This window comes from Polypterus senegalus, chromosome 2 (assembly GCF_016835505.1).
Source record: "Polypterus senegalus isolate Bchr_013 chromosome 2, ASM1683550v1, whole genome shotgun sequence".
NCBI classification, from domain to species: Eukaryota; Metazoa; Chordata; class Cladistia; order Polypteriformes; family Polypteridae; genus Polypterus; species Polypterus senegalus.
This window is the reverse complement of record NC_053155.1, coordinates 108054323-108082276: the sequence shown is the minus strand read 5'-3', so window position 1 is coordinate 108082276 and position 27954 is coordinate 108054323. Positions and strand designations below refer to the sequence as shown.

The 27954-nt window shown below is 35.8% G+C and overlaps 1 protein-coding gene across 2 annotated transcripts in view; it reads left to right on the top strand.

Annotated features, from left to right (window-relative positions):
- Window positions 1-27954, top strand: part of arhgap42a (Rho GTPase activating protein 42a) — a 415782-nt gene that overhangs the window by 364628 nt on the left and 23200 nt on the right. For both annotated transcript variants that reach the window (XM_039744345.1, XM_039744346.1), the window contains 7 exons: window positions 6139-6223; window positions 6961-7019; window positions 14753-14858; window positions 20102-20261; window positions 20758-20908; window positions 23649-24020; window positions 26039-26195. In XM_039744345.1, coding sequence (XP_039600279.1) covers window positions 6139-6223; window positions 6961-7019; window positions 14753-14858; window positions 20102-20261; window positions 20758-20908; window positions 23649-24020; window positions 26039-26195 — 1090 coding nt within the window. The remainder of the gene's footprint in view (window positions 1-6138; window positions 6224-6960; window positions 7020-14752; window positions 14859-20101; window positions 20262-20757; window positions 20909-23648; window positions 24021-26038; window positions 26196-27954) is intronic.

Below are 27954 nucleotides of genomic sequence, written 5' to 3'. Positions count from 1 at the left end.
TAATGAATCCTAGCTGTAAATTCCTCAACAAGAACATAGGGACACAGCTAGAAAATTGTTAATGGGAGATTTTTAACAAACGTTAGAAGGTTTTTTTTTCACACAAAGAACCGTAGGCACATGGAATAAGTTACCAGATTGTGTGGTGGACAGTAATACTTTGGAGAAATTCAGTAAAAACAATTAGCAAGCTTGTTTTGCTGAATGGCATATTCTCATCCAGATTGTTTTAATGTTCTAACAACTTAGGAGAGCTACAAAGGCATATACCATGTAAGAAACACAGGTTTTTCACTGGGGCTGTCAGTTTAAATGCTCTTTCATCTAATTTATTTTACACTGTAGTATATGTTTGTTTTATTATATTTAGATATACTGTAGATTGCACAATTGCATTGCTACACAAAAAAAAAAATGCCACCAATACAAGCCACCCATGACTCTGCCATCTGGCAAACTGGAAATGAGAAAATGAAGCAGTAAATTTTAAAAAGTAGAAATAATGATAATGTACTGGGATTTTTTTTTTAATTAATGTAATTTAGTCCCTATGATAATATTCACAAAATGTCTGTCTCTAACTGGAAACCAAGAGTTATTTCTAGCTAATTACAAGTATGTTCGATCTTTTATTTTAGTGAAAATAAAACCAGATTTAATTGCTGAATTTTACCATTTTCAACAACTAAGGCAAAAGTGATTTATGATTAAATTCTAACAGTAAATCAAAAACTTCCTAGAACTCATACCTCCAGAATTTCAAGTACGTGCAAACAAAAAATACAAAGCAGGATTTTGAAGAAAGGGAAAAGCTGGAAATCAAACTAAAATGGATCCACATCCTGTACTTTGAGTGAAATAGTTATTTATTTGTTATTTATTTGAGTATACAGCTTAGTTATGGTTCATCTTTTTAGCGAGTACTCTGCTGCACATTATTAGAATAGCCATAGTGTTTTATGTTTATCGGTATTTGAATATTTACTCATTATTACAGTAATTCCATCAATGACACATTTTTGTTTCCACTGGAACAATGCATCAATCATTTTTTACTTAAACAGTGACAGTGACTTTCGTATTACAAACACTGCTGGAAGCTTATGAAAAGTGCAATCAGAGAAGATTCAGGAAGAAATTCATAGAAAGGGTCTTGGGAATTTGGAACAAACTACTAAGTCGTGGAATAGTGGAAACTTTGACAACTTTATAAAGTTTCTAAATGTAATACTGGGACAAGTTAACTATCTAATTAAATGAGTTTGATGAACTTCATGGTCACCCCTTGTTTGTCAAAAGTCTCATTCTTCCCATCTACTGTAATTGCCAGTATTAACCAGTTTAGTTATAATTCATTTTTGCAACGTAAGTGAATGTTTCATTAAGCCTGTCAAGTAGATCTTCTATACATTATGTTCCCTTTATACTTCAAGTAATGCATTCTAGCAAGTTTAATTACTTGTAAGTCACACAGTACAATAAATGGAAAGCCAGATGCAGCTCATTTTATTCATCTGATGTGCCTTGTATATAATTTCCTCTTTCATGGATACATGAATGTCACATTTCTGAAAGCTATTCATCAATAGTTTTTTTTCTTTTTTTTTTTTGTTTGTTTTTGCAGAAAGTAGTCAATATTTTTGAAAAGCAGTGAAGACCTTAACAAGGCCAAAGATGTTAATCTGTTGAAAGGTCAAAATACATATTACTCATTCTCTTCATAAGTACATTGTGACCTTGCTGTTATAGTGTTAGCAGTTAAGTTATAAGGTAGCAGCGTCAAATTGCTTCTTTGTTTAGTTGTTTCCGTGGCTGTAAGAGTGTCAATGAAGCCTTTGCTAAGTGATTATACAAATACTATATCTCCATATCTTTTGTGGGACAGTGTTTATTTTGACAAACACTGCAGAAATTGACACAATTCAACCCATAAAGTAACATTTTCTCTGTAACAGAAAACTTATTTGTCCTAGTAAACTCTAATTCAACAAATAAAGAAGGTTATTGCAGGCCTTTTTTGCTAGTTATAACAACACCAGTCATAATTTTCTAATTGCAATATTGCAATTTAATCTTAGATACTTACCTGTCCCTTTTTATTGTATGATGAGTACAAGCATCAAATTTTCAGATGCAAGAGAAATGTGTACATAAATATCAAACATTGTCAATTGCATTAAATATTGCATATACTTCACATACCCTTGAGACCTGGAGTTAGAACAAGATTATTGTCCTGCTTGACCAATGTCCTTAATGGTTATTAAAGGATATCAGTTCTAGAAAAGGCATCTGGCCATGTAAATTTCTGCCCCTTTTCCTTGAAGATTTGGTGGCAACTAGCCAACCTGGCTATTCCCAGAAAGTGGCTGTTATATCTGGCAAATAGAGAAATATTGTATTTGATGTATCCATCCACCAATTTGCTCACTGTAACTCACAACAGCAGAATTAAATAAAAGGCATGAATCAAATGTTAATGGATCTCCAGTCCATCACAAAGCATGCTCACTGAGCCAATTTAGAGTGGTCAGCTACACATAACATACACATTTATGGAATGCGAAACCAAAATCAGAATGTCCAGAAAAAAATCCATGCAGATAGGAGAAAAACATGCAATCTCCACACTGACACAGACTGAGCTGGGATCTGAATCTACTCTCCAGGAACTTTGATAAAGTATCACTCATCTGTACACCATGATATCATTTTTTTCTAAATAGATTAGATTACATCAACTTTATTATCCCAAGGGGTAATTCTAATACATGTTATGAAGTTGTTTTCCATCCATCATCCAGTCCACTATATCCTAACTACAGGGTCATGGGGGTCTGCTGGAGCCAATCCCAGCCAACACAGGGCGTAAGGCAGGAAACAAACCCTGGGCAGGGCACACACACGCACACCCACTCACCAAGCACACACTAAGGACAATTTAGGATCGCCAATGCACCTAACCTGCATGTCTTTGGACTGTGGGAGGAAACCCACGCAGACATGGGGAGAACATGCAAACTCCACGCAGGGTGAAGTGAACCCGGGTCTCCTAACTGCAAGGCAGCAGCGCTACCCACTGCGCCACCGTGCCACCTTGAATTTGTTTTGGTTATCTTATATACAGTATAAACGTCTATGCGTGGAACTGTATGTGCCCAGATGATGAGTGATGAAAGACAAACTCACTTAGCCTGTGAGAGACAAGGGGAGGGAGCACGTATACAAAATGAAACCACCGACTCTGCATTTCAATTTTTTTCTGATGATTTAAATAGTTTCTAGGAGCCCAAGCGTTTAACAGCATGGGCTTACACAGCTAGTAGTATACAAGAATACAACAAACTCTTTGAAAACATATTCTAAATGAAGTTTTATTTATTAGAGAACTTAACAAAAGAAATAATGATGGATTCCCAACCGGTCCTTGGTTGGTTCCTTCCTTGAGCACACTTCTCCTCTGATAAGGGTTAGGAAAATATTAAGTTATGTTAAGGGGAGGAAAATAAATAATTAAACAATCCAAAGATTTAACTACTTTGATTCCTTTAACTTAAAAATCTAGCTTTCAGAGCTAATAAAATACAAAGGTAAAAAAAAACCCTTTCATTTTTTAGTTTTGGGTGAGGTGTTTTCCTGGTCTTGGGTCAGTTTGGCTACTTAAGTGGATACTGAAGCAAGTATGAGTTTCTTGTGTAACTTTTGCATGATGTTCAGAACCTTATAAAATGTTAATATAGCTACTTTAAATGAAACCTTCAGTACTTTTCCTTGTTAGGTGTGTTCACTTAAAATGCAAAAGCACCTATTGTCATCATTTCAGGATTTGATTTTGTTGCATTTTTGGTGCACTTATTCTTCTGAAAATGTTTCAGAAAAATAAAACTTTCATTCATTTACAGTAGAACCCCAATGATAATGGGGACCACTTTGGATTAAAAATTACAGATATAAACAAATATAAAAGATTTTGCCAATTTATATGATACAGCATCACCTTTAAGCCTCTTTTCATATCTTAGTGAATTTAATGTTATATAGAAAACAAAAAAAATATAAATTCACACAGATTTTAAAAATATAGTATTTATGCACTTTACATTTACGACAAAGCTTGTATGAATTATAAGAGAAGTAGTATACTATACTCACAGGTTCGTTTCAGATAATGTAGAACCACAGCATGGATAATCGGAGTTCAACTGTATTTTGATTAGAAAGTACTTAACAAATTTTTAAAGTATCGAAAACTCCCATTTAAAAGGCATTGGTGAATTTTCTAATTCATTGTATTTCTGTTAATTAAAAAAAAAAAAGATAAAATGTTGGGAAGAGGGCAGATACCTAGTTTAATTATAGTAACAGGATAGTTTCTGAGGCAGCCGAAGCAGGACCATCAGGGTTATACTGGAAGTGATGTCACAGCCCATCCCGGGACTCATTCTGTGGTCTGCAGCAAAGAGTGAAGTGTTTAGCTATCGCTTTTGCCTTGCCATTGCCATCTAGTAGGAATCACCTAGACACTATCCAGGCGCTCTCAGGAGACATCATTTACTTGGACAGAGGTTAATTAAACTTGTATATTTCCCTTTTTCACATGTCTGACAGCTGCTCCTGGCAACAAAACAAATCCCCAATATAATCTTTTGAAATGCCAGCACGAGGACTTCAATATAGATTTTCTCTCCATCAGATACTTTTTAAATAAATTTTATGTTTAGGAAATATAAACAATGATTCGATGTAAACCCACTCCACAGCCAACAACTACAGTAATAATTTATATATAATTTGAATTTGCATCTGGTGTGTTTTTGACCAACGTAAACCTACTTGGGCTTTGTTTTTAACTTCATGACTTTATCAAATGCTATTAAGGATGTATTGTATGTACTGTACTAAAACATGTTATTACACTGTATTATCACTATTAATTTTGAATATAATTTACTGCTAAAAAATGTAATAAGACAGAATAACATATTTATGTCTTTGATGACATAAATAAATAAAAACTAAAATTTTCCAGCTTTCACAACAGTTAATTAAACCCCCACATGCACCTAAATGTTATGCCAATCATACAAATTGGTCTTTGACTTTGGCTCTTACTCTGTCTTTTGCAAACCTCAAGTCCGTAGTCTTGGTGTTATCTTTGACAGTAACCTCGCTTTTGAGAAACAAGTTAATTCTGTAGTCAAGAGTTGCTTTTTCCAGCTTCGACTATTAGTTAAGATCAAGCCTTTTTTATCTTCTAGGGATCTTGAGAAAGTTACTCATGCTTTTATTTTTTCTCGCCTCGATTACTTCAACTCGCTGTATTCTGGGATTAACAAATCCCTGATACGCAGGTTACAGTTGGTGTAGAATGCTGCCATTAACTTTCTGGTTGGGGCAAGAAAGTCTGACTCTGTTTCTCCAATATTAGCTCCTTTACACTGGCTGCCTGTCAGTTTTCAAATTGATTTTAAAATCTTGTTGCTAGTTTTTAAATCTTGACATGGACTTGCTCCTGCCTATTTATCTGAATTGTGTGTTTTACACCAGTCATCTAAAGTGCTTAGATCTTCTGGTCAGTTGTCTCTTGTTGTCCCTCGTACCAAGTGTAACACTAAGGGGGACAGGGCTTTTACAGCTGCTGTCCCTCGTCTGTGGAACTCTTCATCTCATCACATAAAGGAGTCGTCTACAATTGAACTGTTTAAAATGAGGTTAAAGACTAATTTCTATTCACTAGCATTCCGTGACCATCAGTAATACTAATGGTTTCCTCATTGTGATTTTATAACATTACTTCTATTTATTATGCATTTTATTTATGTTCTTATATTTTATTTCTATTTATGTTATTTGTTTGTTTTCTTTTATTCTATTATTGTAAAGCACTTTGGCCACAGCATTCCTATGTTGTTTTAAATGTGCTATATAAATGAATTGACATTGACATTTTCTAACTTGTTTTTGTATTGGTTGTATTACTTTGCAAACCCTTACTGGAATGTAACAACATAACCATTCAGTTCTGGTCCACTGTCAATTTATATACGTTGATCACCAATTCAAGATATTCTTGGTACACAAATTAAGTAAACAAGCGGTTAAATCATCATTTATTTTATTACCAATGTGTCATTTCAGCACCCAAATCACCTCCTGACATGGATCTTGAAGCTGACATGTGGGATAATAAGACAATCACCAGCGGCCTGAAAAACTACCTCAGGTATGTGTGTTGTGCCTACTCGGGCTAGCAAAGTTGTGTTAATTCTTGTCGGTAATATAAAATAATAATTTGGAAGCAGAAAAACAACATGTATACTATAAAGTAGATAATTAAAATAGGCACACTCTTTTAGAAATTCTGTGCTGTTCTGTTATAATGGGAAGAAGAGTTTGATCATAACTTTATTAGGAAGGTAACCTAATGCAGGTACTCAATGTTTTAACTCTACAATGCACTGCAATGTATGTTAAAATATATGCAAATCTTTTTCCAGATATCTGTGTTGTTTATTTAAGGCAAATGTATCAATGCAAAGTTGCATTTTGAATTCAAGTAAATGTGAGTAAATGATTAGACTTCTCACTCTTGACAATATGTGAAAATGGTATTGCGGGTAAAATGGGGCAATAAACAATCATTCAGTTATAGAGGAGGGCATCTGGCAAGATATCTTATATTTAAGGGGTGGCATTTGAGATAGACAAGGCAAACCAATGCCATTTATATAAAATAAACAATCAAATGAGGCCACTGTGATATAAGTGATTGTCCAGCCCTTCTGCAATAAAGAAGCACCATTTGTGATTGTCGGTAGCACTGCTATTCTTTTAAGTATCTCTTATTTACATAGTATGCAGACCTTTCCTTGTATAATGTGTATTTAAATTGCACACTTTATGAAATTTAAATAAATGGAAAGTGAAATGTTGTTTGCATGTTGTTTATTTCTTTATTAGATGCCTCTCAGAGCCCCTGATGACTTACAAGCTTCACAAAGACTTCATACTTGCTGTCAGTGAGTAATAGCTTCTGCATAATAAATTCTAGATGTCTTCAAGCCATTCTAAGTTATCAGGTTTTTTTTTGCTTTGATTTTGTCATACACTTGTGGATATAAGGGTTATGCATTTAAGTAACAATAGAGGAAATGAGGCTGAACTCATTAAAATACATAGGGTGTTTATGTAGCTTAGAATACAAAAGCTTATAAACACCTAATAGAGACACAGTATTTTCACTGTCAAGAAGTAGTTTAACATTTAATGCATTTTGGACGATGTTTTCTTGGCATACAATTGACAAAAAGGGACTGAGCCACTGTCACTTCACCAGTAGCGATTATTTATTAGTTTTGTGCCAGTGCGAGGTATGACACGGGATCCAAAATAAATGTTGGCGCATCAGCCAGGTTGCTCCATTTAATTAACAAAATTGACTTCAACAAAAATATCTTGCAATCGTGCATATAAAGCAATATAACACATTTCAATCCCTTCTCGGGGTTTCTTAGGTCTAGACTAGAGCTCTGTCTCCGCCGTGTTAGTCCACAATGAGACACCACTTTCCAGGAGCACCATGAATATATAGTCCTCTGACCAGAAGGGGTGGAGTCAGTTGCTCTCATTAGGTGTTTTTTCTGTGCTATAGGAACAGAAAGAAACAATATCATTAGTGACAACACTCTCTCACCCCAGGGTGGTATTGCGAATCAACGTTGAGCCAAGAGGATCATCCTCAGACGTGCATGTGTGATAGCTTATTAATTGGCAATGGAGGAGTGCTGTCATTGGCTGGTGGTACCATCGCCAATAAAATCTGGTTAACATGAGTAAATCTCAGACAAGCTTGTTGACTTCTGTGTTTATGTTGTTTCAATGGTGGTATTTCTTTATATCTGGAAAGAATTTTAAAAAAGCCAGTGCACTGGCCAGACAATATGATTCCAATGAAAATTAAAGGACTTTGAACTAATTATACTAGGTGTTCATTTTTGAATAATTATTGTTCAAAAATTCCTGGAAACTAAAAAAAGGAATTGTTCCCAATGCACCTGCTTTAGTGGATCCAGTTCAGCTGATTATAGATGGTTATGCTCAATAAATAATAATAATACTTTACATTTATATAGCGATTTTCTCATTACTCAAAGCTCTCTCCATGCTGTGAAGACCCAGGAAGTGAGCCCACAATGTACATACTGCAAAGCAGCAGCACTACCACTGTGCCACCCACCCCCAGAACACACTACTTGACCACTTTGTGTTATGATATATCTTGTAGAGAGCCAAGGATCTTTTTCTGGGTGTTTTTAGACAGACTGCAATTAATTTTGATATTGTGGGCTGTATCAGATGTTGTAATGCCTGTACTTTTTGTAATTGTTTCATACAGGTCCAGTTTAGCCATTTCTTGTGCCTAAAGGATTTAGCATGGATATGTTCAATGACTTTTTACTGATCTTCTAAACCTTTCAGGATTTAACCCTACTTTATTTTTTTACTTTCCAAAAATATTGATTTACAGTATTTTTTCTACTATATTAATGAGACTGTATTATATTGTATTATCCATCCATCCATCCATCCATCCATTATCCAACCCACCATATCCTAACTACAGGGTCACGGGGTTCTGCTGGAGCCAATCCCAGCCAACACAGGCCGCAAGGCAGGAAACAAACCCTGGGCAGGGTGCCAGCCCACCGCAGATATTGTATTATATTGTAACCTATTTTCACATTGTAAAAAGATACACCTCTATATATATAAAATCCAATGTCTGTCTGTCTGTCTGTCTGCTTATCACGAGAGAAGTACTTAACGGATTTAGATCAGGCCTTTTTCTATAATTTGCTTGAACATTCTGGTTGATTTTGCGACTTCTCTCATCAAGCTAAATATTATAGTTTGGTTGCAGCACCGATTTATTTGTGTGAATCCAAGAGACAGACAGCAGGCTGAGGGAAGGGGGAGGTGGGATCTCAGGAATAGGGGAGCCAGGCAGGGCCATCTTCACTCACGCATCAGCCTCCATTCAAGTTAGATCATATCGTGCCTCTGCTTAGCTAGCGATACCTGTTTGTTAAGCAGACGTTATCATCTAGAGATTGTTAAATAGCAACGTTTGAGGTCTTTGCGAGAGAGATCACAACTATGTGTGTTTTAGAGGATACTTACTCATTGACAGAGATCACGACCACGTGCTCTTCTCCCCACTCGGGAGGCGCTCTCCCATCAGAGCTGAACACGATCATATATAGTGACAACTTTTTGATGTCGGAGGATACCTACCTTCCGTTTGGCCAGAGAAACCTTGCCAACTTTTAACATTTTTGGCAAAGAGATCATAGTTACATTCTTGCCCCTGATAGCAAAACCAAAAATTTTGTATATCAAGAAGCCCTCTGATACAAAAGCAACCACAATAAATTCTTCTCAATACAAATTATTACATTTTTTTAATTGATTTTTAAAGTTTGTCCTGTTTCACTTCTATGTGGGTGGAGCCACTGGGGACAGCTAGTTAGAAATCTATACTAATAAAAAGCAAAGCCCTCACTCACTCACTCACTCACTCACTGACTCACTCACTCACTGACTCATCACTAATTCTCCAACTTCCCGTGTGGGTGGAAGGCTGAAATGTGGCAGCTTCATTCCTTACAGCTTCCTTACAAAAGTTGGGTAGGTTTTATATTGAAATTCTACGCGTAATGGTCATAACTGGAAGCAGTTTTTCTCCATTTACTGTAATGGAGATGAGCTTCAACGCCGTGGGGGCGGAGTTTCGTGTGACATCATCACGCCTCCCACGTAATCACGCAGTACATAGAAAACCAGGAAGACCTCAAAAAGTGCTGAAGAAAACATGCATTATATAATTGAGAAGGCAGCGAAACAATAAGAAGCGAGCGAGTGACATATACAACCATATTCATGAGTTCTGCTACTTCGGAAACAAAGCACGATGTAAACCTACACTTTAAATTAAGTTCATAGACAGGCTGCCGCTGGCGTTTGTAATTTAGTGCCTGCCCATATAAGGCCGTCCGTCAGCGGCAATCCAATAGCAAACTGCCACTAAATATTCACGGGTGAAGGACTGTGCTTATGGAGAGGAAGATGAGATGGTCAGGGTGGTGTTTGACACAAACTCAGCGAAACTGCGAGAGAAAGTTTTAAGTGCCAGGACTAAGGTAACATTAAATAAAGCTATGGACATAGCACGAGATGGCACCAGCACAGCTGGGAACCTTCGATGCAAGTACACCGAGTGGCTCACGTGAACTGACACAGTGCACAGATAAAAGGCAACAGTTCCAAAGAGCGCTGAACAAAAACCGAATTACACAATTGAAAAGGCAGCAAAAATATGAAGCGTCTCATACATACAAGCATATTCATAAATCCAACTACTGCGGAAACAAAGCACACGTTGGAAAAAGTCAATGTCCCGCTAAAGGAAGACAGTGTAAAAAAAACCCGTGCATGCAGTGTGTCAGGTCTCAGATAAAGAAGAAGACGAGCTGTTTATTGATGCAGTAAGAAACGAATCGATGAATGAAACCTGTCATCTTTACAACGATTGACAAACACGGAATGTAACTTGAACACAACACATCCTACAAATACGAACCTGATTGAAAGAAATAATGATAATCAAATCCTTGATGACAGCAACACTCAGTAACACTCACAAAACAAATACTGTATATTGACAGTCATGTTACATTATTTTTAAAATGTTCCCTTTTCTTTTTCTAGCTTTTTAACACACTACTTCTCCGCTGCGATACGCGGGTATATATATATGTATATATATATATATATATCCCGCTCTACATACGCGAATAATGAATACTTTATTCGCCATCAATGATTGTTTTGGTAAAGCCATACTCAGTGTATTCATTAGATGAATGGTAAAAAAGTAAGGGCAAGGGGATGACTTATTGAGGCATGCAGGCTGTAGTGCGCGTCAACTCTATCTGAATTGCGCGATCACATTTGAAAAAATATATACTTTTCAAGTTCTATTTAGTCCATATGTGTCAAACTCAAGGGCATGGCCACATCCGCCCGGCGTGTAATTATATCCGCCCGAGATCATTTTATATACTGTATTATTGTTATTAATGGCCCGGGTATATGAAGCGCTGGTAACACAATAAACTACAGATCCCATAATGCAGCACTTCGCGAAGCTAGAGTTATTGTGCACTGAGTTTGCACGGCGCTTTGGTGACTTTGAAGAACAAAAAAAGTCCGTCTACATGCGGCTCGAACCTTGTGCATGTTTGGTAGCACATATTTGTGTGAGAAGCTCTTCTCAGTTATAAACACTAACAAAACAGCACACAGGAGTCGCCTCACTGATGAGCACCTGCAATCCATCCTGTGAATCTCCACAACACAGAACCTCACAGCAAACAGAAACGAACTTGTGGCCAAAAAAAGATGCCAGGCGTCCAGCTCTAAAATGACATATGAGCAAAGACAACTGAATGATTTGATTTGTTATTGCACGTAAGAGCGGGAGTCAACCGTTTTAACAAACAGCGTATTGCACTGATTCGAAATAGCTGTGTGTGTATATATGTAGATATGTATGTATATATACAGTATATATGTATTTGTGTGTATATATGTGTGTGTATGTATGTATATGTATGTATATATGTGTATATGTATAGATATGTATATATATATATGTTTATGTGTGTGTGTGTATATATATATATATATATATATATATATATATATATATATATATGACAACAACACTCATCACTCACAACAGTGACAAAACAATTACATTGACAATCAGGTTACGTTATTTTCAAAATGTTTCCTTTTCTTTTTCATTGCTTCTTTAACACACTACTTCTCCGCTGCGAAGCGCGGGTATTTTTCTAGTAAAAGTATATAATGGGAATTTTATTAGGTCACTTTTAAGAGGAAGAGTCCAGTTCCTAGCTTAGACACTGTCCGAGAGGAGTTTGCACCTACTGCACTTCTTGCGCCCTTGTAATTTTTCTCTGACTACTTTAGTTTTCTTTTTACATTCCAAACACATAGGTTTATTGGCAACTCTAAATTGTACCAGAGCAAGTGAATGCATGTGGTTGTTTTGATTTCTTTTTATATTGCTGAGATTCCTTAGACCAGGAATCATAGTGCTTAGATAGATGTACAAATACAATAAAACAACATATTCCTACAACATTTACATACATAAACTTAATATAAGGTAAATGAAAAGTAACACAGAAGTCAGTATCCTTCTTTAAATTGTAAACTATGTCATGGTAACATTTTGGCTAATAAAGTATATATTTAATTGACAGCAAAGGAGAAGAAAATGAGAACTCAAGTTAACATTGACATTTAGCAGAAATGTCATGGTATGCCATTGTTCGTTTTAATAGGCAGAGTCTTTGTTTTTTTTTTACTTTGATCAAATTATAACCCTTACTCTTCTGGCCATTTTGTAATTTCATCTTCCATGTGCTGCAGTTCACAAGCATAATAAAAATATGACAGTCTGTTACTGTGAGGTTGTGAAGGAAAAGAACAGGTTTATTAGTAAACCATCGACATGTATTCGGAACGGGAGGTTGTATTTTACTAATATGCTGGAATTCTATGAGGAAGCAACAAAAGAACTTGATCAGAGAGGTGCATATTATTTATCTTGGTTTTCAGAAGGCTTTTGATATGGTGCCACGTGAAAGACTAGGCATCAGATTAATCGAAATGAATTCAAGGTATAGTGTAAACAGAAGATAACTGCAAAACTGGCTCAAACACAAGCAAAAAACAGTAATGTTGTAAGGAGCTAAATCAGTATTTAGGTTATGGTAGAAGTAGTGTTCCTCAAGGATCAGTGCTGGTGCTGCTCCTCTTTTCAAATGTATATAAACTTTATGGTGTCACACACGTGCGAGTAGAAGGCAGCTAAAGGACTTGAGTAATTGTAATACCACATCAGATCGGAGGACGGAAGAGTGTGCTGACTGTCTTTCTCAATTCATTGCAGACCATTTCCAGGAAATCCAACCAGGCTCCAGCGCCTTAGATGATGCCACATCCGCTTCCAGTGCTTTTGATGACATCACTTCGAGGTGGCTGCCCAAAAACCTTTATGATATCTGGAGTTTATTTCTTATCACAGTGGCATAGTCTATTCCATATTCTCCCTTTGGGAAAATACTAGCCCGGTTTCGTATTTAGGAGCCTGAACCAAGTCACTTCTGAACCCCGGACAAACTCCCAACCCAGAAACTCTGCCCCAGTACTTTTCCACCTGGTTAATTCTTAGGTCCTGTCCCAGTTTCTTCTGGGAATCAAAATCCTGCTGACTACGCCACTTTGATAAGAAATGCACTGCAGACATCATAAAGGTTTGGGGGAGCCACCTTTATAATACAGTTTATCCTGGTTGCAAAAAAGGTTAGATAATTGAACAGAGATGTTCACAAGACAGTCCAAAACAGAACTGTTTGACTGGAAGCAAGATGGCAGCTTTAAAAGCCCGTAGAGGAAGTGACATTATCGGCGCCAGAACCGGAAGTGCCATTGTGTAATGCCCACCCCTACCCAATCCCACACCCCAACCCAAAATACACACACACCCCACAAACCCCCCCACCAAAAAAAAAAACCAGAAGCGATATCACCAAAGACACTGGAACTGGAAGTGACATCATTCAATGCGCCGGAACCTGGTGTGGTTTCCCGGGAATGGTCTGCAATGAACTGGGAAAGACAGTCAGCGCACCCTGGTCTGATATGGTATTACAATTACTCAAGCTCTTTAGCTGCCTCCTACTCGCACGTGTGTGACAATGGATAAGAATATAAATAACAAGCTGGTTAAATCTGTACATGATATCAAACTAGGTGGATTGGCAGATCATGTAGAATTAGCCAAACCATTACAGAGGGACTTGGACGGAATACAGGCTTGAGCAGATTTGTGGCAAATGATATGCAACGCATGCAAATATAAAATATTACATGTAGGAAGTAAAAATGTTAGATATGAAAACACAAACTGAGGTCTAAAAATTGAAAGTTCGCTTTATGAGAAGGACCAGGTAGTTGTATTTGACTCATCATTACCTACATCAAGACAGTGTACAGAAGCCATTAAGAATACTAACAGGACGTTAGGTTATATAGTAGGATGTGTGGAGTGCAAGTCAGGGGAAGTTATGCTAAAGCTATACAGTATAAACACTCTGGTGAGGCTCCATTTCATCTCCATATTATAAAAAATTCATAACAGTGCTAGAGAAAGTCTGGAGAAGAGTGACTAGGCTGATTCTAGGGCTGAGAGGTATGAGCGATGAGGAAAGACTAAAGGGGCTGAAGCTTTTTAGTTTAAGTAAATTGACATTAATTACAAGCAATTAGTACAGTGGATCCCAGCTGTTACTTCAAAATGAGTTCTTTATCAACAGCACAGAGACACAGATGGAAACTCATTACATAAATGTAAATTTTACACAGTTTTTAGGAGGCTTTATCAAACGTACAATAGATTGCCAAGTTCTGCGGTACAGAACAGAACATAAGGCACTTTAGAAAAAAATCGACTTTAAATTATTTTGGAGAAATTGGATAAATAGGATTGGTACTTTGGTGGGCTGAATGCCTGTTATTGTCAAAATTAATTATGTTAGAGTGGCCAAAAGCTACCTATTACTAGTGAGTTACTTAAAATCGTTGTTTTGTTGTTTTGCAGAGTCAGATGACCAGAATTACAGAGTGCGGGCTGTACATGCACTTGTGTACAGACTGCCTGAGAAGAACCGAGAGATGCTGGACATTCTAATAAAACATTTAGCCATGTAAGGTTTCTTTAAATACATTGCATACCAAAATAAAAGCGTAGAATTGTTTTTGTACTGAATGTCTGATATATACTTTATAATTATTGAGATAAAATGCAGTCTACTTCTTTTTCATCCTCTGACAATTAATTCCAAGTTTTTAATCAGTGTTTGATTCTGGATGAGATGTTCTACAAATGTTCCTTTTGTATAAATTGTGTAAGCACTGATTAAAATCATATAGTACAGATATAGATACAAAGCTTATGTCAGTGCATACTATTATTTATCAGGTATGCCTCTTTTCAAAACCCAATTAAATGAATAGATTTAAAGTAAAAAAAAAATCTAGTTAGACTACATTGTCTATTTATGTAGTTACTGATGGTCTACACTAGAGCAGTTCATGTATTTGTGTGTGTTCTGATTATATACAGTCATATGAAAAAGTTTGCGAACCCCTCTTAATTCTTTGGATTTTTGTTTATCATTGCCTGAGCTTTCAAAGTAGCAACTTTTTTTTAATATATGACATGCCTTATGGAAACAGTAGTATTTCAGCAGTGACATTAAGTTTATTGGATTAACAGAAAATATGCAGTATGCATCATAACAAAATTAGACAGGTGCATAAATTTGGGCACCCCAACAGAGATAGTACATCAATACTTAGTTGAGCCTCCTTTTGCAAATATAACAGCCTCTAGACGCCTCCTATAGCCTTTGATGAGTGTTTGGATTCTGGGTGGAGGTATTTTTGACCATTCCTCAATACAAAATCTCTCCAGTTCAGTTAAATTTGATGGCTGCCGAGCATGGACAGCCTGCTTCAAATCATCCCATAGATTTACAATAATATTGAAGTCAGGGGACTGTGGCGAACATTCCAGAACATTGTACTTCTCCCTCTGCATGAATGCCTTTGTAGATTTCAAACTGTATTTTGGATCATTGTCTTGTTGGAATATCCAACCCCTGCGTAACTTCAACTTTGTGACCGATGCTTGACCGTTATCCTGAAGAATATGTTGATATTGGGTTGAATTCATCTGAACCTTGACTTTAACAAGGGCCCCAGTCTCTGAACTAGCCACACAGACCCACAGCATGATGGAACCTCCACCAAATTTGACAGTAAATAGCAGGTGTTTTTCTTGGAATGCAGTGTTCTTCTTCCACCATGCAAAGCGCTTTTTGTTATGACCAAATCACTAAATTTTTGTCTCATCAGTTCAAATTACTTTGTTCCAAGAAGAATCTGGCTTGTCTAAATGAGCGTTTGCATATAATAAGCAACTTTGATTGTGGCGTGAGTGCAGAAAGGGCTTCTTTCTCATCAACCTGCCATACATATGTTCTTTGTGCACATTGAGCTGAATTGTAAAATGATGTACAGATACACCATCTTCAGCAAGATGTTCTTGCAGGTCTTTGGAGGTGATCTGTGGGTTGTCTGTAACCATTCTCATAATCCTGCACATATGCTGCTCCTGTGTTTTTCTTGGCCTGCCAGACCTGGGTTTAAAAGCAACTGTGCCTGTGGCCTTCCATTTCCTGATTACATTCCTTACAGTTGAAACTGACAGTTTAAACCTCTGAGATAGATTTTTGTAGCCTTCCCCTAAACCATGATACTGAACAATATTTGTTTCAGATCTTTTGATCTTTAGTTGCTTTGAGGATCCCGTGCTGTCACTCTTCAGAGGAGAGTCAAAGAGTCATGATTAGACACACCAGTCTATGAAGTTCAAGGCTTAACGAGCTAATCCAACCAATTTGGTGTTGCAAGTAATCAGTACTGAGCAGTTACATGCATTCAAATCAGCAAAATTACAAGGGTGCCCAAATTTTTGCACAGCTAGTTTTTCACATTTGATTTCATTTCATACAACTAAATACTGCTTCACTAAAAATCTTTGTTCAGAAAACACCCCAGTACTCAGATGTTCCTAGGAAATGAAAGACATACCACTGTTATCTTTTTGTTGAAAGTAGAGTAAATTATTATGCAGGCTGAGAGGGGTTCCCAAACTTTTTTCATATAAATGCATATATATATATACTGTACATAGAAATAAAATATCTATCTGTCCACCATCTATGCCCTTGTCCTGGCATAATGTCATCCAGCTTCCACAAGTGTCTGGGTGGTTGAAATTATTTAAGGGGCCAGCGTAAGATAGTAAACTGTGTGGGGGACAGCCATATATCTGGGTGTCATGTTGGATGAAGAAAAGCACCAAGAAGCACAAAGAAAGAGGGATGTAAGGTATGTCCGTTGAACCGAGGTTTGTAAATGCACAATGCGACTGAAATAGATGGACATATCATTGTAACATGAATCCATTTTTAATAAGCAGGTGTTTCACTATGCTTGTACACTCAATAATCCCTAATTAGAAAGTTAAAAAAAGGTTTTCAGAAAGGTTTTCAAATTTATTTAACATCAAATATTTAAATCTCTTGTTCATATAAGTATGCAGACCCTTAATTCAGTACTTTGTAAAAACCCCTTTGGCAGCAATGACAACGTTTTGTTGGTATGTCTCTGCAAGCTTTGCACACCTGGATTTGAGCAATTGATCCTATTAGATCCTGTGGAGATTACAAACTCCATTAGATTGTATGAGATGCATCTGTAAACTGCCATGTTAAGGTCTTTCCACAGATGTTGTAGGAGATTTAACTTTGGGCTATGGCTGGGCCAGTCAAGGACAGTCAGAGACTCGGCAACTCCACTATTGGGGTTGGCTATATGCTTTGGGTCATTGTCATACTGAAAGGTGAACCCCAGTCATGCGTGCTCTAGATCAGGCAATCTTCAAGGAATGGACCCTCATTTCTGGTCAGTCTTCCTGCTCATTCCACGGAGAAGCACCTCCATAGCATGATGCTGCCAACAACATGCTTTACTGTAGGGATGGCATTAGGCAGGTGATGAGCAGTGTTTGGTCTTTGCCAAGGTTAGTGCTTGCAGTTAGTTCTGCCCAAAGAGTTCAATTTTATCTCATCAGTCCTTAGAATCTTTTCCTTAATGTTCTCAGAATCCTTTAGCCACTCTACCATAAATGCCTGATTAATGGAGTGCTGCTAAGATGGATGTCCTTCTGATTGGTTCTCCTGTCTCAACAGAGGACTTTTGAAACTCTGTTACATTTTTCATTGTGTTCTTGGCTGCCACCCTGGTCAAGGTACTTGTTGCCCAGTAACTCAATCTGGCCAGATGACCAACTCCAGGAAGAGTTGGAAGAGTGCTTCTGAACTTCTTCAAATGCACACTTATTGAAGTCTTTGTACCCCTGAGACACTCAAACCTTTCAAAGTGGTTTTGCCTTCATCTATGCCATGCCACAACTTTATTGCAGAGGTTGATAGAGAATTCTTCTGACTTTCTGGCTTGGTTTTTGTCCTAACACGCAGTGTGAATAGTGTCACCTTATATATACAGGTGTGGGTCTTTCTAAACCATGCCCATTGAATTTAGTTTGCCAGAGGTGAACTCCAACAAAGTTCTAGAAAAATTTCAAGGATAATTAAAGCAAACAGGATGCACCTAATTACAATTTGGAGTGCCACAACAAAGGGTCTGAATGATAGAGTTAAATTTTTGATTTTTATTAAATTTGGAAACCTCTCTGAAAACATACTTTCTCTTTGTCATTATGGGTTTTTGAGTGTAGACTGATGGCCAAAACTGGCAAATTTATGCATGTAAATTGAAATCTACAAAATAATAAAACGTGCAGCAAGTAAAGTGTCTAAATACTTTCTGACTTCACTATATATCAAAACTTTGTAAGGTCAAGTGCAATTTTCCAATTATATTTTCTGTTATAACACTATATACACAACAAAATACCTTTCAATGTTTTTCAGCAATCTCCACCTGAAGGGGGTGATACCCCAAACTAAAGCCTTATTATTCAAACAATAAATCCAGGACAATCCATTTTTCACTAAAACCTGACAGACAACTTCTCAAGTGAGATAGATTCTGTGATTGTATCAAATTTAAACATTCCTTTACTTAGAAACTATTGCTAAACTAGGTAAAAAAAACGTGTTCACAGTAATATTTCTAAATTTTTATTTTTTGATACAGTATATCTCATGTATAAGCAATGCAGGGCATTTTTTTCACTTTAGATGCATTCTGAGACAACTGTACCTGTCTAAGGTTGATAACACAAAGAAATCAATAGTTATGACATTTGGCACCATGGGCCCCCCCTCCCCTATCCAAAACCTCTCCAAACGGGGATCCAAGTTCAAAACAATTTTATTGCACTTAAAACAGTGAATCATATAAAAACTCTGAACCCATTCCCCTAATATACTCTTCAACCCAAGTACTCCCCTAACTCACCTATACATGAAACTAGTTACATTGTTTGCTCCTCCTTCAAATTGTGTATTTTTTCATTATGCATGCCATCAGTTGTGATTCATTATGTCAATGTGGCGGATGTCCATATCGTTGGAGACATCACAGTCTCTGCCATCCAATGGTATAAAGTTTGCGAGTGTGTGACCTATTGAGTCAGAGATAATGACCCGTAAATACAGTATAAGGTCGTACTGGCCTAAGATTGTATTGTGACTCTTCTTATTTGGGGCATATCTCGTGTTGGATGCAGTGCACAATAATGTGCTTAGACTTGTTTTGATCATTGTAATCTACTGTAAGTACTGATGTGTCACTTGTAGATATTTGCTGTTGTTTTGTGAAGTAATATGCCAGAGTGGTGTAACTGTAACATTGTTTCCGGTTTTCAGCCTATAGCTTGTGTTTGCTCGGTCAATTGGAGGGTTCATCACATTGGTTGAAATTATTGGTCTGGACTTTTTGATTGATGCATAACACTTAGGTATTGTTTATGCAAAATAATTACTACAGTTTTTTCAAATATTTTTGGGAAAATTTATGTAACATTACACGTCAGATTTCATACCAAAATAAAAGCCAACTTTAAATATTTTAACAATTTGAGTACTAGGAGTGTGAAGTTGACACCCGTCGTTTGCAAATGAGGTATTGCTTCTGTCAGTGTGTGGTATCCTTGATATGTATGAAATGGCAAAAGATTTTTAAACACTTGCTCAGTCTGGTATGAGCCTATCTAAAATAGAGGAACATGGTACTTAATTAGCATTCTTAGTTAATAAAAACAATGAAAATAAGCTACATACAATATTTTTAAAGTGAAATTGCTAATAGGTTATTTGCTTTTAATTTATTTCTGTATTTTTATTAAATGTAGGGTATCAACACACAGCCAGCAAAACCTGATGACTGTTTCTAACCTTGGAGTGATCTTTGGGCCAACTCTAATGCGATCCCAGGAAGAAACTGTGGCAGCTATGATGAACATTAAATTTCAAAATATTGTTGTGGAAATACTAATTGAAAACTATGAAAAGGTGAAAGCAATACAAAAAAATATTGTATATTAGTTAATCTTTATACTCTGTCAGTTTATATAAATGACAACCATATGTGTTAAAATAGCACAGTGTCATATCCAATATTATTTTTAGTCCATAGAGAAGATTAAAATTATTTATGCAAATAACAGCATTGCTGATTAATGAATAATCTTTAACATAAAGTTCAAAGAATGACTGTATCTGTGCCAGATACTGTAGCAACAATTGCACAGTCGGAATTCTTTTTAGCCAGTAGAGGGAGGCAAATGCCAGCTGTTTTACAGATCAGTCAAACCTTTGTTTTGCTATTCTTCTCATTTATTTTAGCATGCAAGTAAAATTAAATGCAGAGTTTAATAATAATGAGTGCAAAAACCCTGATATTTATAAATTTTCATTTGTTTAATTAGTGAAAATAGTTTTTTTTATTTGATTATTATTTAGATAATGTAGAAACAAATAAAATTATCTATGTACATTTTGGTTTTAGATCTTCCATCAAGCACCAGACCCCAATGTACCACTTCCACAACCTCAGTCACGAACCAGTTCCAGAAAAACTCGTGCAATTTGTCTTTCCACTGGCTCCAGAAAGCCCAGAGGCCTTTATAAACCCACACTTTGTCTAGCCGATCCTGACAGTAAGTTTTCCCTCAAAATGCATTAACTTTCTAAAAATGAGTAAACTGAAGAGTTTTACCAGAGCATTTCTTTATCTTTTCCTGATCGTTCTAATAAATGCTATCAATGATGCTGCACTGATTATTATGGTTATGTAATCTGTTTCTTAATATTCCATCCATGTAAATGCTAGGGTAAAGTACTTGTTGCCTTATACTGCTGTTAATTCCATCACCTCATAGCTCCAGGAATCTAGATTTGATTCTCACCAGTCACTGTCTCATTAGTTTGCATGTTATCCTCATGGCCAGAAATTGCTTTTTAGGCTAACAGGCAACTCTAAACAGTCAAGATGTTAGTAAGTGTAGGTGTGCCCTGTGATTGTCCAGTATCTCATCCCAGAATGGTCCATGTCTGGCACTCTTGGATAGCCACATGTGACTCTGTATAAGAACAAACATGTTTCTGAAAAGTACAGCCTGAGAAGTGTAAGAACATTCTAATTTCTATTCCTTCATCAACTAACATATTAAACTTTGATTACTAAGCCATCATTTAGGCTTTTTTTTTTTACTTAGACAACAAAAAATGAATCTTGTAATATCTTTAGTGACATAAAAATTTTTTACTTATTTCTCATGCTTCTCTCACTAATTTTTCATTAGTCTCTTTCTCCACTTTCTCAAAGGCTTGCTTGAAGCCCGGTACAAGAGAGACTCTCAAATCAGTGAAATGAACCCACGTTCGAAAAAGTCTTACCTTTAAGAGGCAAAGCTGGTTAAAGTTTTGATAAAAGTAGCAGTTTAAAATAGAGACCCAATATGAAGCAATTGAAATTAAATAATAAAATAATGAGAACATTGAAAATAATGATATAGGAAATATTGATAATAATATGAAACACAACAAAAGCAAAAATTTAAAAACACTGCAGTGATGAAGTTATTGATACTTGTAACACCATGTTACGGTTAATAAATACATTCTGAGGTGGGAAGAGGGAGCTAATGGAAAGATGGCACGAACAATCCAAAAGGAAGGAAACTGTACTACAAAACTGCAATTTCTGTTCTAATGGAAAAGTCCCAGAATACCTTACTAATGAGAATTAAAGGTGTTGAAGCAGTGCCAAAGACATGGTAGCTGACTAGCCAAGAAAATTTCTGTGGCTGATTCTGGCAGACAAAAAGAAATAGGCCGTCTATGTAGCAGTGTTTTTAAAAGAATTGAAATGCAATGGAAAGAAAGTGTGGAAAAACAGTTGATGGGCTGCACCAAACTCTCAGGCCATGCATGAAAAGTGTGTTTATTCATATATATATATATATATATATATATATATATATATATATATATATATGTATATATATATATATGTATATATAATATTGTTTGGTTGACCATCCTCAAGTTCTTCCACCTCAAGTGGTGTGCTGCTGAGCTAAGTAATGTTGTGTAGTAGTTTTTGGTTAGAATACATTAGGCTGACATCTGACTGGTTCGATGCTTTAAAGTGATCTTTTAAAAAACATATACACATCTCAATGACTTATCTTGTGTATGTAGATGTGATGCCAACAGCCATAGGTCTCTTCCATTTTCCCAAGACAATAGCCATAACTGAGTTGGACTAAGGTGAATGAAGACACAAACTAAAAGTATGGTGCAAGGTGCTCAGTGCTTTTTACTAAAAAACCAAACCAAACAGTCTCCAAAGTGTAGTTCAACAAAAGTTCAATTAATGATTCATAAAATCAATAGTAAGGTGAGAAAGATATAACCAATAAATAAATCCAATAAACAGTTAAAACCTAGAATAAAACCAAAGTCAGGATGGATTTTAATCCAACACAATAAAGGTGTCTGAGTGCATCTTCAGAGCAATGTCTCATGGGAACCATTTTTGGTTTCCAAAAGACCCATCCACATAAAGGTTCCAGATAGAACCCTTTATTTAGATCTGTAACAGGCTCCATGCAGTAAATAACTATGAATATATGGTACCAGAATTATGAAATACCAGTGGGACATGATTTTAAAAGGTCTCTGGCTGCAAACAATAACTCAGGCCATGTCCGTTTTTTTAAATCTGGTAGTGTCCTGCTAGGTAGCCTACCATACATTAAAGATATCAGGAAGTTTTTTCAAAGCATAAAGAACCAACTTCATATGCAAAGATCCCTTCCCAGAAGAAAATAGTTCTTTGTGAAGCAATGCCTCTATGAGGAACCACAAAATCCAGTAAAGAATCATATAGTCCCATTAAAGAAGCATTACTTTAAAGAGTGAACATGTTTGCAGTTCTCCACTCCCATGTCTCATTTTAAATATTCAGAGAAAATGCTAAAATATATTAAAGATGTACTTGAACCTTAAACAAATTCAAACAAAAACAGAAATGTACATTATATGCATTGCATATGCACCATCATATGCATGACCAATTAAATTTTTCCCTGTATAGTGTCAGTGTGTGTATGGTGCTGAGGTGTCACCTGTTGTAAGGCTGTACTTAGGTCCCAACATAGTTCTGCTTTACATTTAAATTTAAAAAATTAAACATTATACACATAAAATATCCACTTCTTTTCTTTGTATATCTGTGCTATACAGTTAGCTTTTTATATTATCTGATGTGATTGAGAAGCATCTGATTTAGGCTATAATCCGTTGCTGTTAAAATAAGTACCTTAGGAGCCAGATTAGATTGCAGCATTTTCTACATCTTTGAGTATAATTCATTTGGTGTTGTGTTTTCAGGTGACACATTCAGCAGCAGTCCAGGAAGTACTCCTATGGGAAGCATTGAGTCTCTATCCTCACATTCATCAGAGCAAAATAGCTCAACAAAAACTATCTCATCCCAGCCAAAGGAAAAGGTGGTAAGTGGCATTCCATGGATCACTTCGCAGATTTCTGCCAATGGACAAAAGAGCTCTGCATGTACCACAAGCCCAGATTCCAGCTCCAAGGAAGACGCCACTAAGACTGATGGTGATTCGGATACACAAAGCTTGTCATCAGTCACCACTGCTGGAAAAAGATCACCTAATTTGGAACTTCCCACAAAGACCCCTTACTCACTGAAACGATCCGGAGCACCTTCACTGAAATCTCTAAATTTGGCAGATGGTAGGTTGTTTTTTTTTCTTAAAATATCAACTCAGTTAAGTTCATCATTCTTGCAGACTGCTTACAATCTGACCTGGACTGTATTCTTTGTGAAATTTGCAGGTCATAATGTTTCTGTTGATTTTCCTTTTGAAATCCAATTTCAACCCTTAGTCTGAAAAACTTGATAATATTTCTATTAGTGTTGTTAAATCTCCCTAATAAATTCTGCTGGTGGTGATTACGTATGTCATACCCATTGCTTCCATAATAGACTACAGCATTTCTGCCAGGACAAGCAGGCCTAATATTGTATCAATGGATGACTGCAGTTATAATTGTGCATAGCACAGATTTAATAGCAAAGGAATTATAAAACAAACACAGATTTAAAAGACATTTCATAGCTATCACATTTTCAAAGCATTTTAGACAAACAGTACAGACATTAATTTAAATTCTTCAAACCAAGCAGTTTAACTGAGCTACTATGGGTCACAAATGTTGTAAATTTTTAGAACTGAAGTTACTTTGCAGTGTTAATGGTTTTCACTCTAAGACCTTACTTACTAGACCAATTCATATTTTCTATTTGTTAACAAAGTTAAAGGAATACTCTATCAAAAAAATATTTTTTAAAAAATATGCTACTTAGCCCATGTAGTTTGTAATGATGGCTGAGAAAAATTTTTACAGTCATGTTTTCATGGAGAAAGGAATTAACAAATATTCTGATAGAATGAAGATCACTGCTGGACCACAATCAAGCTTTTGAATTGAAGACCCCACACCCTATTCATTTTATGGAAGTATTCATTAAACAACATTTTAGCAAAACATGCACATATTTTCACCATGGTGAGCATCAGTGACTTTGTTAGGTGCAGTCTTATGGGGCTGTAGCCCCTGATCTTTGAGAGCCCTTCCTACAACCTGTCCAATGAAGTTCAAGATCCCAACCCTTCTTCTGACATGCATGGACAACTATGCAAGAACTCTATGGGGGAAACCCCCATTTGTTGAAGTACAGCCCCTAGTAAGTGCTGAAGCTATTAATGCCCCTGGTGAGCATACAACTGGATGTCTTTACGTCCGAATTATGTGACATGAGCAATGTGAGATTTTCACAGAGTTTTTCTTGTGGTTCAATGTTGGTCTCCATAGGCTGCCATTCTATCAGAAAGTTTGTTATCTCCATTCTCTATAAATACATGAGATTAAAAAGTTTTCTTGGCTGTCACCACAAAGCACATAGGTCAAGTAACATATAAAAAAATCATTTTTGAGTGGAGTATTCTTTTAACAGTATGAAAATATTAATGGGTTTAAACTTTAAAAGATACCTAAAAGCATATTTTCCATTTTCAGCTTCAGTTCTATGCAATATGTCTTAACTTCATAGTGATCTAAGCAACAAACCTAGTAATAAATACTGCTATTTTATTGGTAATGTTGCCTTAAAGTTTTATTTTTGCTTTTAAAATGGTATTTGAACCATTTAGAGTAAACTTACCATTTAAATAAAAGAAAAATAATTTCCATTGTTGAAATATTGCAAGGTAATTTTTCAACCAAGTTGGCCAAAACATTTGGCAATGTATCATGTAATGTTATTATATAAGTATAACAGTGTTGCATGTATTTAATCTAAATACAATCAAAAAAATTTACATTTTGTATTTAATCGGGAATCTAAATCATCATAAATTTTAGAATATTTACAATTTAATGCCAATATTTCATTTAAATAATTTACCTATCTATATCTGATTTGATTTCTGTTTGAATTATGAAGGTCTTTATGATAAACGTAATACTTATTTTATTTAGTTACATTCTTTAGGTTTACTTTTTAGTTATCTGTGATTATTTTTTTTTGTTCTATACAATACTGTGTATCATAACCTTTCAGCTTGTCTGCAAAACTGTAACATAAAAATAATTTTAAACCACAAGACCCAAATGCTAGTGAAATTGTTCTATCTAGCAAATAGTATTTTAAATAGTTAACAAAAATCAATATTGAATGGTGTACACAGAAAACAGAAGTTGCAGTGGATCCGTTCAGAGTCTTGCCTCTGTGGAACTGAAGGATACACCGAAGATGCCGCTGAATCCAGAGCTGCCACCAAAACTTGCCATAAGACGCAGGCTTGAAGCATCATCAAGTAACGGCTATCAGAGGCCAGGATCCGTGTAAGTCACACTCATTCTGTGCTTTAGAATGTCAGGTTTTCTATGAGGTCTTTAAGAAAGAATGATAGCAGCAAAATACATAGGTGTGTATTTTATTTCTTGAAGGTCATTTGCAATTTATTTATATTCTAATTGTATTGTATTCTGGTTTATAATATTTGGCTTGAGCTTATTCCTTTATCCTCAAGATGTCAGTTAGATACATTAGTCTTTTTTCCCCATCTTATACAGTGTTATTATCCACTTTTCAGAAAATATGGGGTTGTTTCTTTGAAAGGAATAATAGCGTTGTATTAGTGTTAGTCTGTAAGGAAAACAGGAAAATATGTTCATCCATTATCAATCATGTTATTGCAATTTAAAGTAGGAATGCTTACTTCTATCCATTCCACACTGGAGGCAACACAGACAAAATCTCCAGAAGCATGACACATGACCCACTCATACACACACACTCACATATATCAAACGGTGCTTTCTAAGTCACCAATCAATACAACATACACAACTTGGGAGTGTGGGAGGAAAACTTGAATAACTTGAGAGAAAAAAAATTACACATACGAAAAATGTACAAATTAACTCACCACTCTACTTAATTAAATACTGAAACATGAAAATAAATTATATTCTATAAACTTTAACTCTAGAATCTTGTCTGAATTTTATCTTGGTTGCTTTTCAGTCATTTTTTAAAATTTACAGTAGAGATCATCACCATCATATGCTTGTTGAAAAGCTATTGAAAAAATCAGTTTCTAGCAAATTTCTGCTTTCCATAATAGAATCGTAGTCAAATATAATAAGTATAATAACAAAAATTGTTACTCCATACATCATTTACATATAAAACACAAATTAGTTTAAACACACAGTAGACCAGATAAATTTGAACTTGATTATCCTAAACAAATCATGACAATGTAAGTGCAGTTGCATAATAATTGAAATATTTCCAGTTGACCTTAGAGGAGAGGAAAACAAACACCTGTCAAAAGAATACTTGGAAAGGGTCCATAGTCATTTATTACTGACAAAGTCACAGTCAAATTAAGGCATTTTCACATTTGTCACCCCTTCTTGTGCATGCCACAATATTACAAGTAAATTCAGTTTAATAAAACCAATAATTTCTTCCATTTTTGGATTCCAAGACATCGAATATCCCTTATGTCACTCCCCATGGCCAGGAGTAGTAGTGCCACAATAGGAAAGCAGAATAAAACAGATCATTACAATTGCCAAACTGTACTTGTGTACAAATGACTAACAAACAGAGTTGCATAATGAACATTTAATCAGTATCTCTAAGTAAGGTATTGTAAACCCATGTAACGATCCTTCAGATGGGATTTAAATGCTGAGATCAATGGGGTGTCTCTTGCACAAGCAGGGAGATTATCCAAGACTAAAATTTCAAGTAAACTTAATTTACATTGTAATGATTACGGTGAAAACAAAGCTGCACAGCAATGACATTCTTATGTACTTTAGCAAGAAAATGTACATTTGAAATAAGAATTACTTTTTTCTCTGTGAAGAAAAGTCCAGCCCCAGATGAATTACAGGAGGATCAAAAACATTACCTTAATTCCCTGCAAAGTATTTTTCAATAACTTTATTTTCTTTTAATCCAGATGCTCAAAGCAACCAATTTTTATACAGTAAGGCTTTCTGTGTGCAAGTCTAGTACAATGGACATCACCTTACTAAAGCCATTAATTGAATATGAACATTAGAATGCCTTCCTATTAGAATA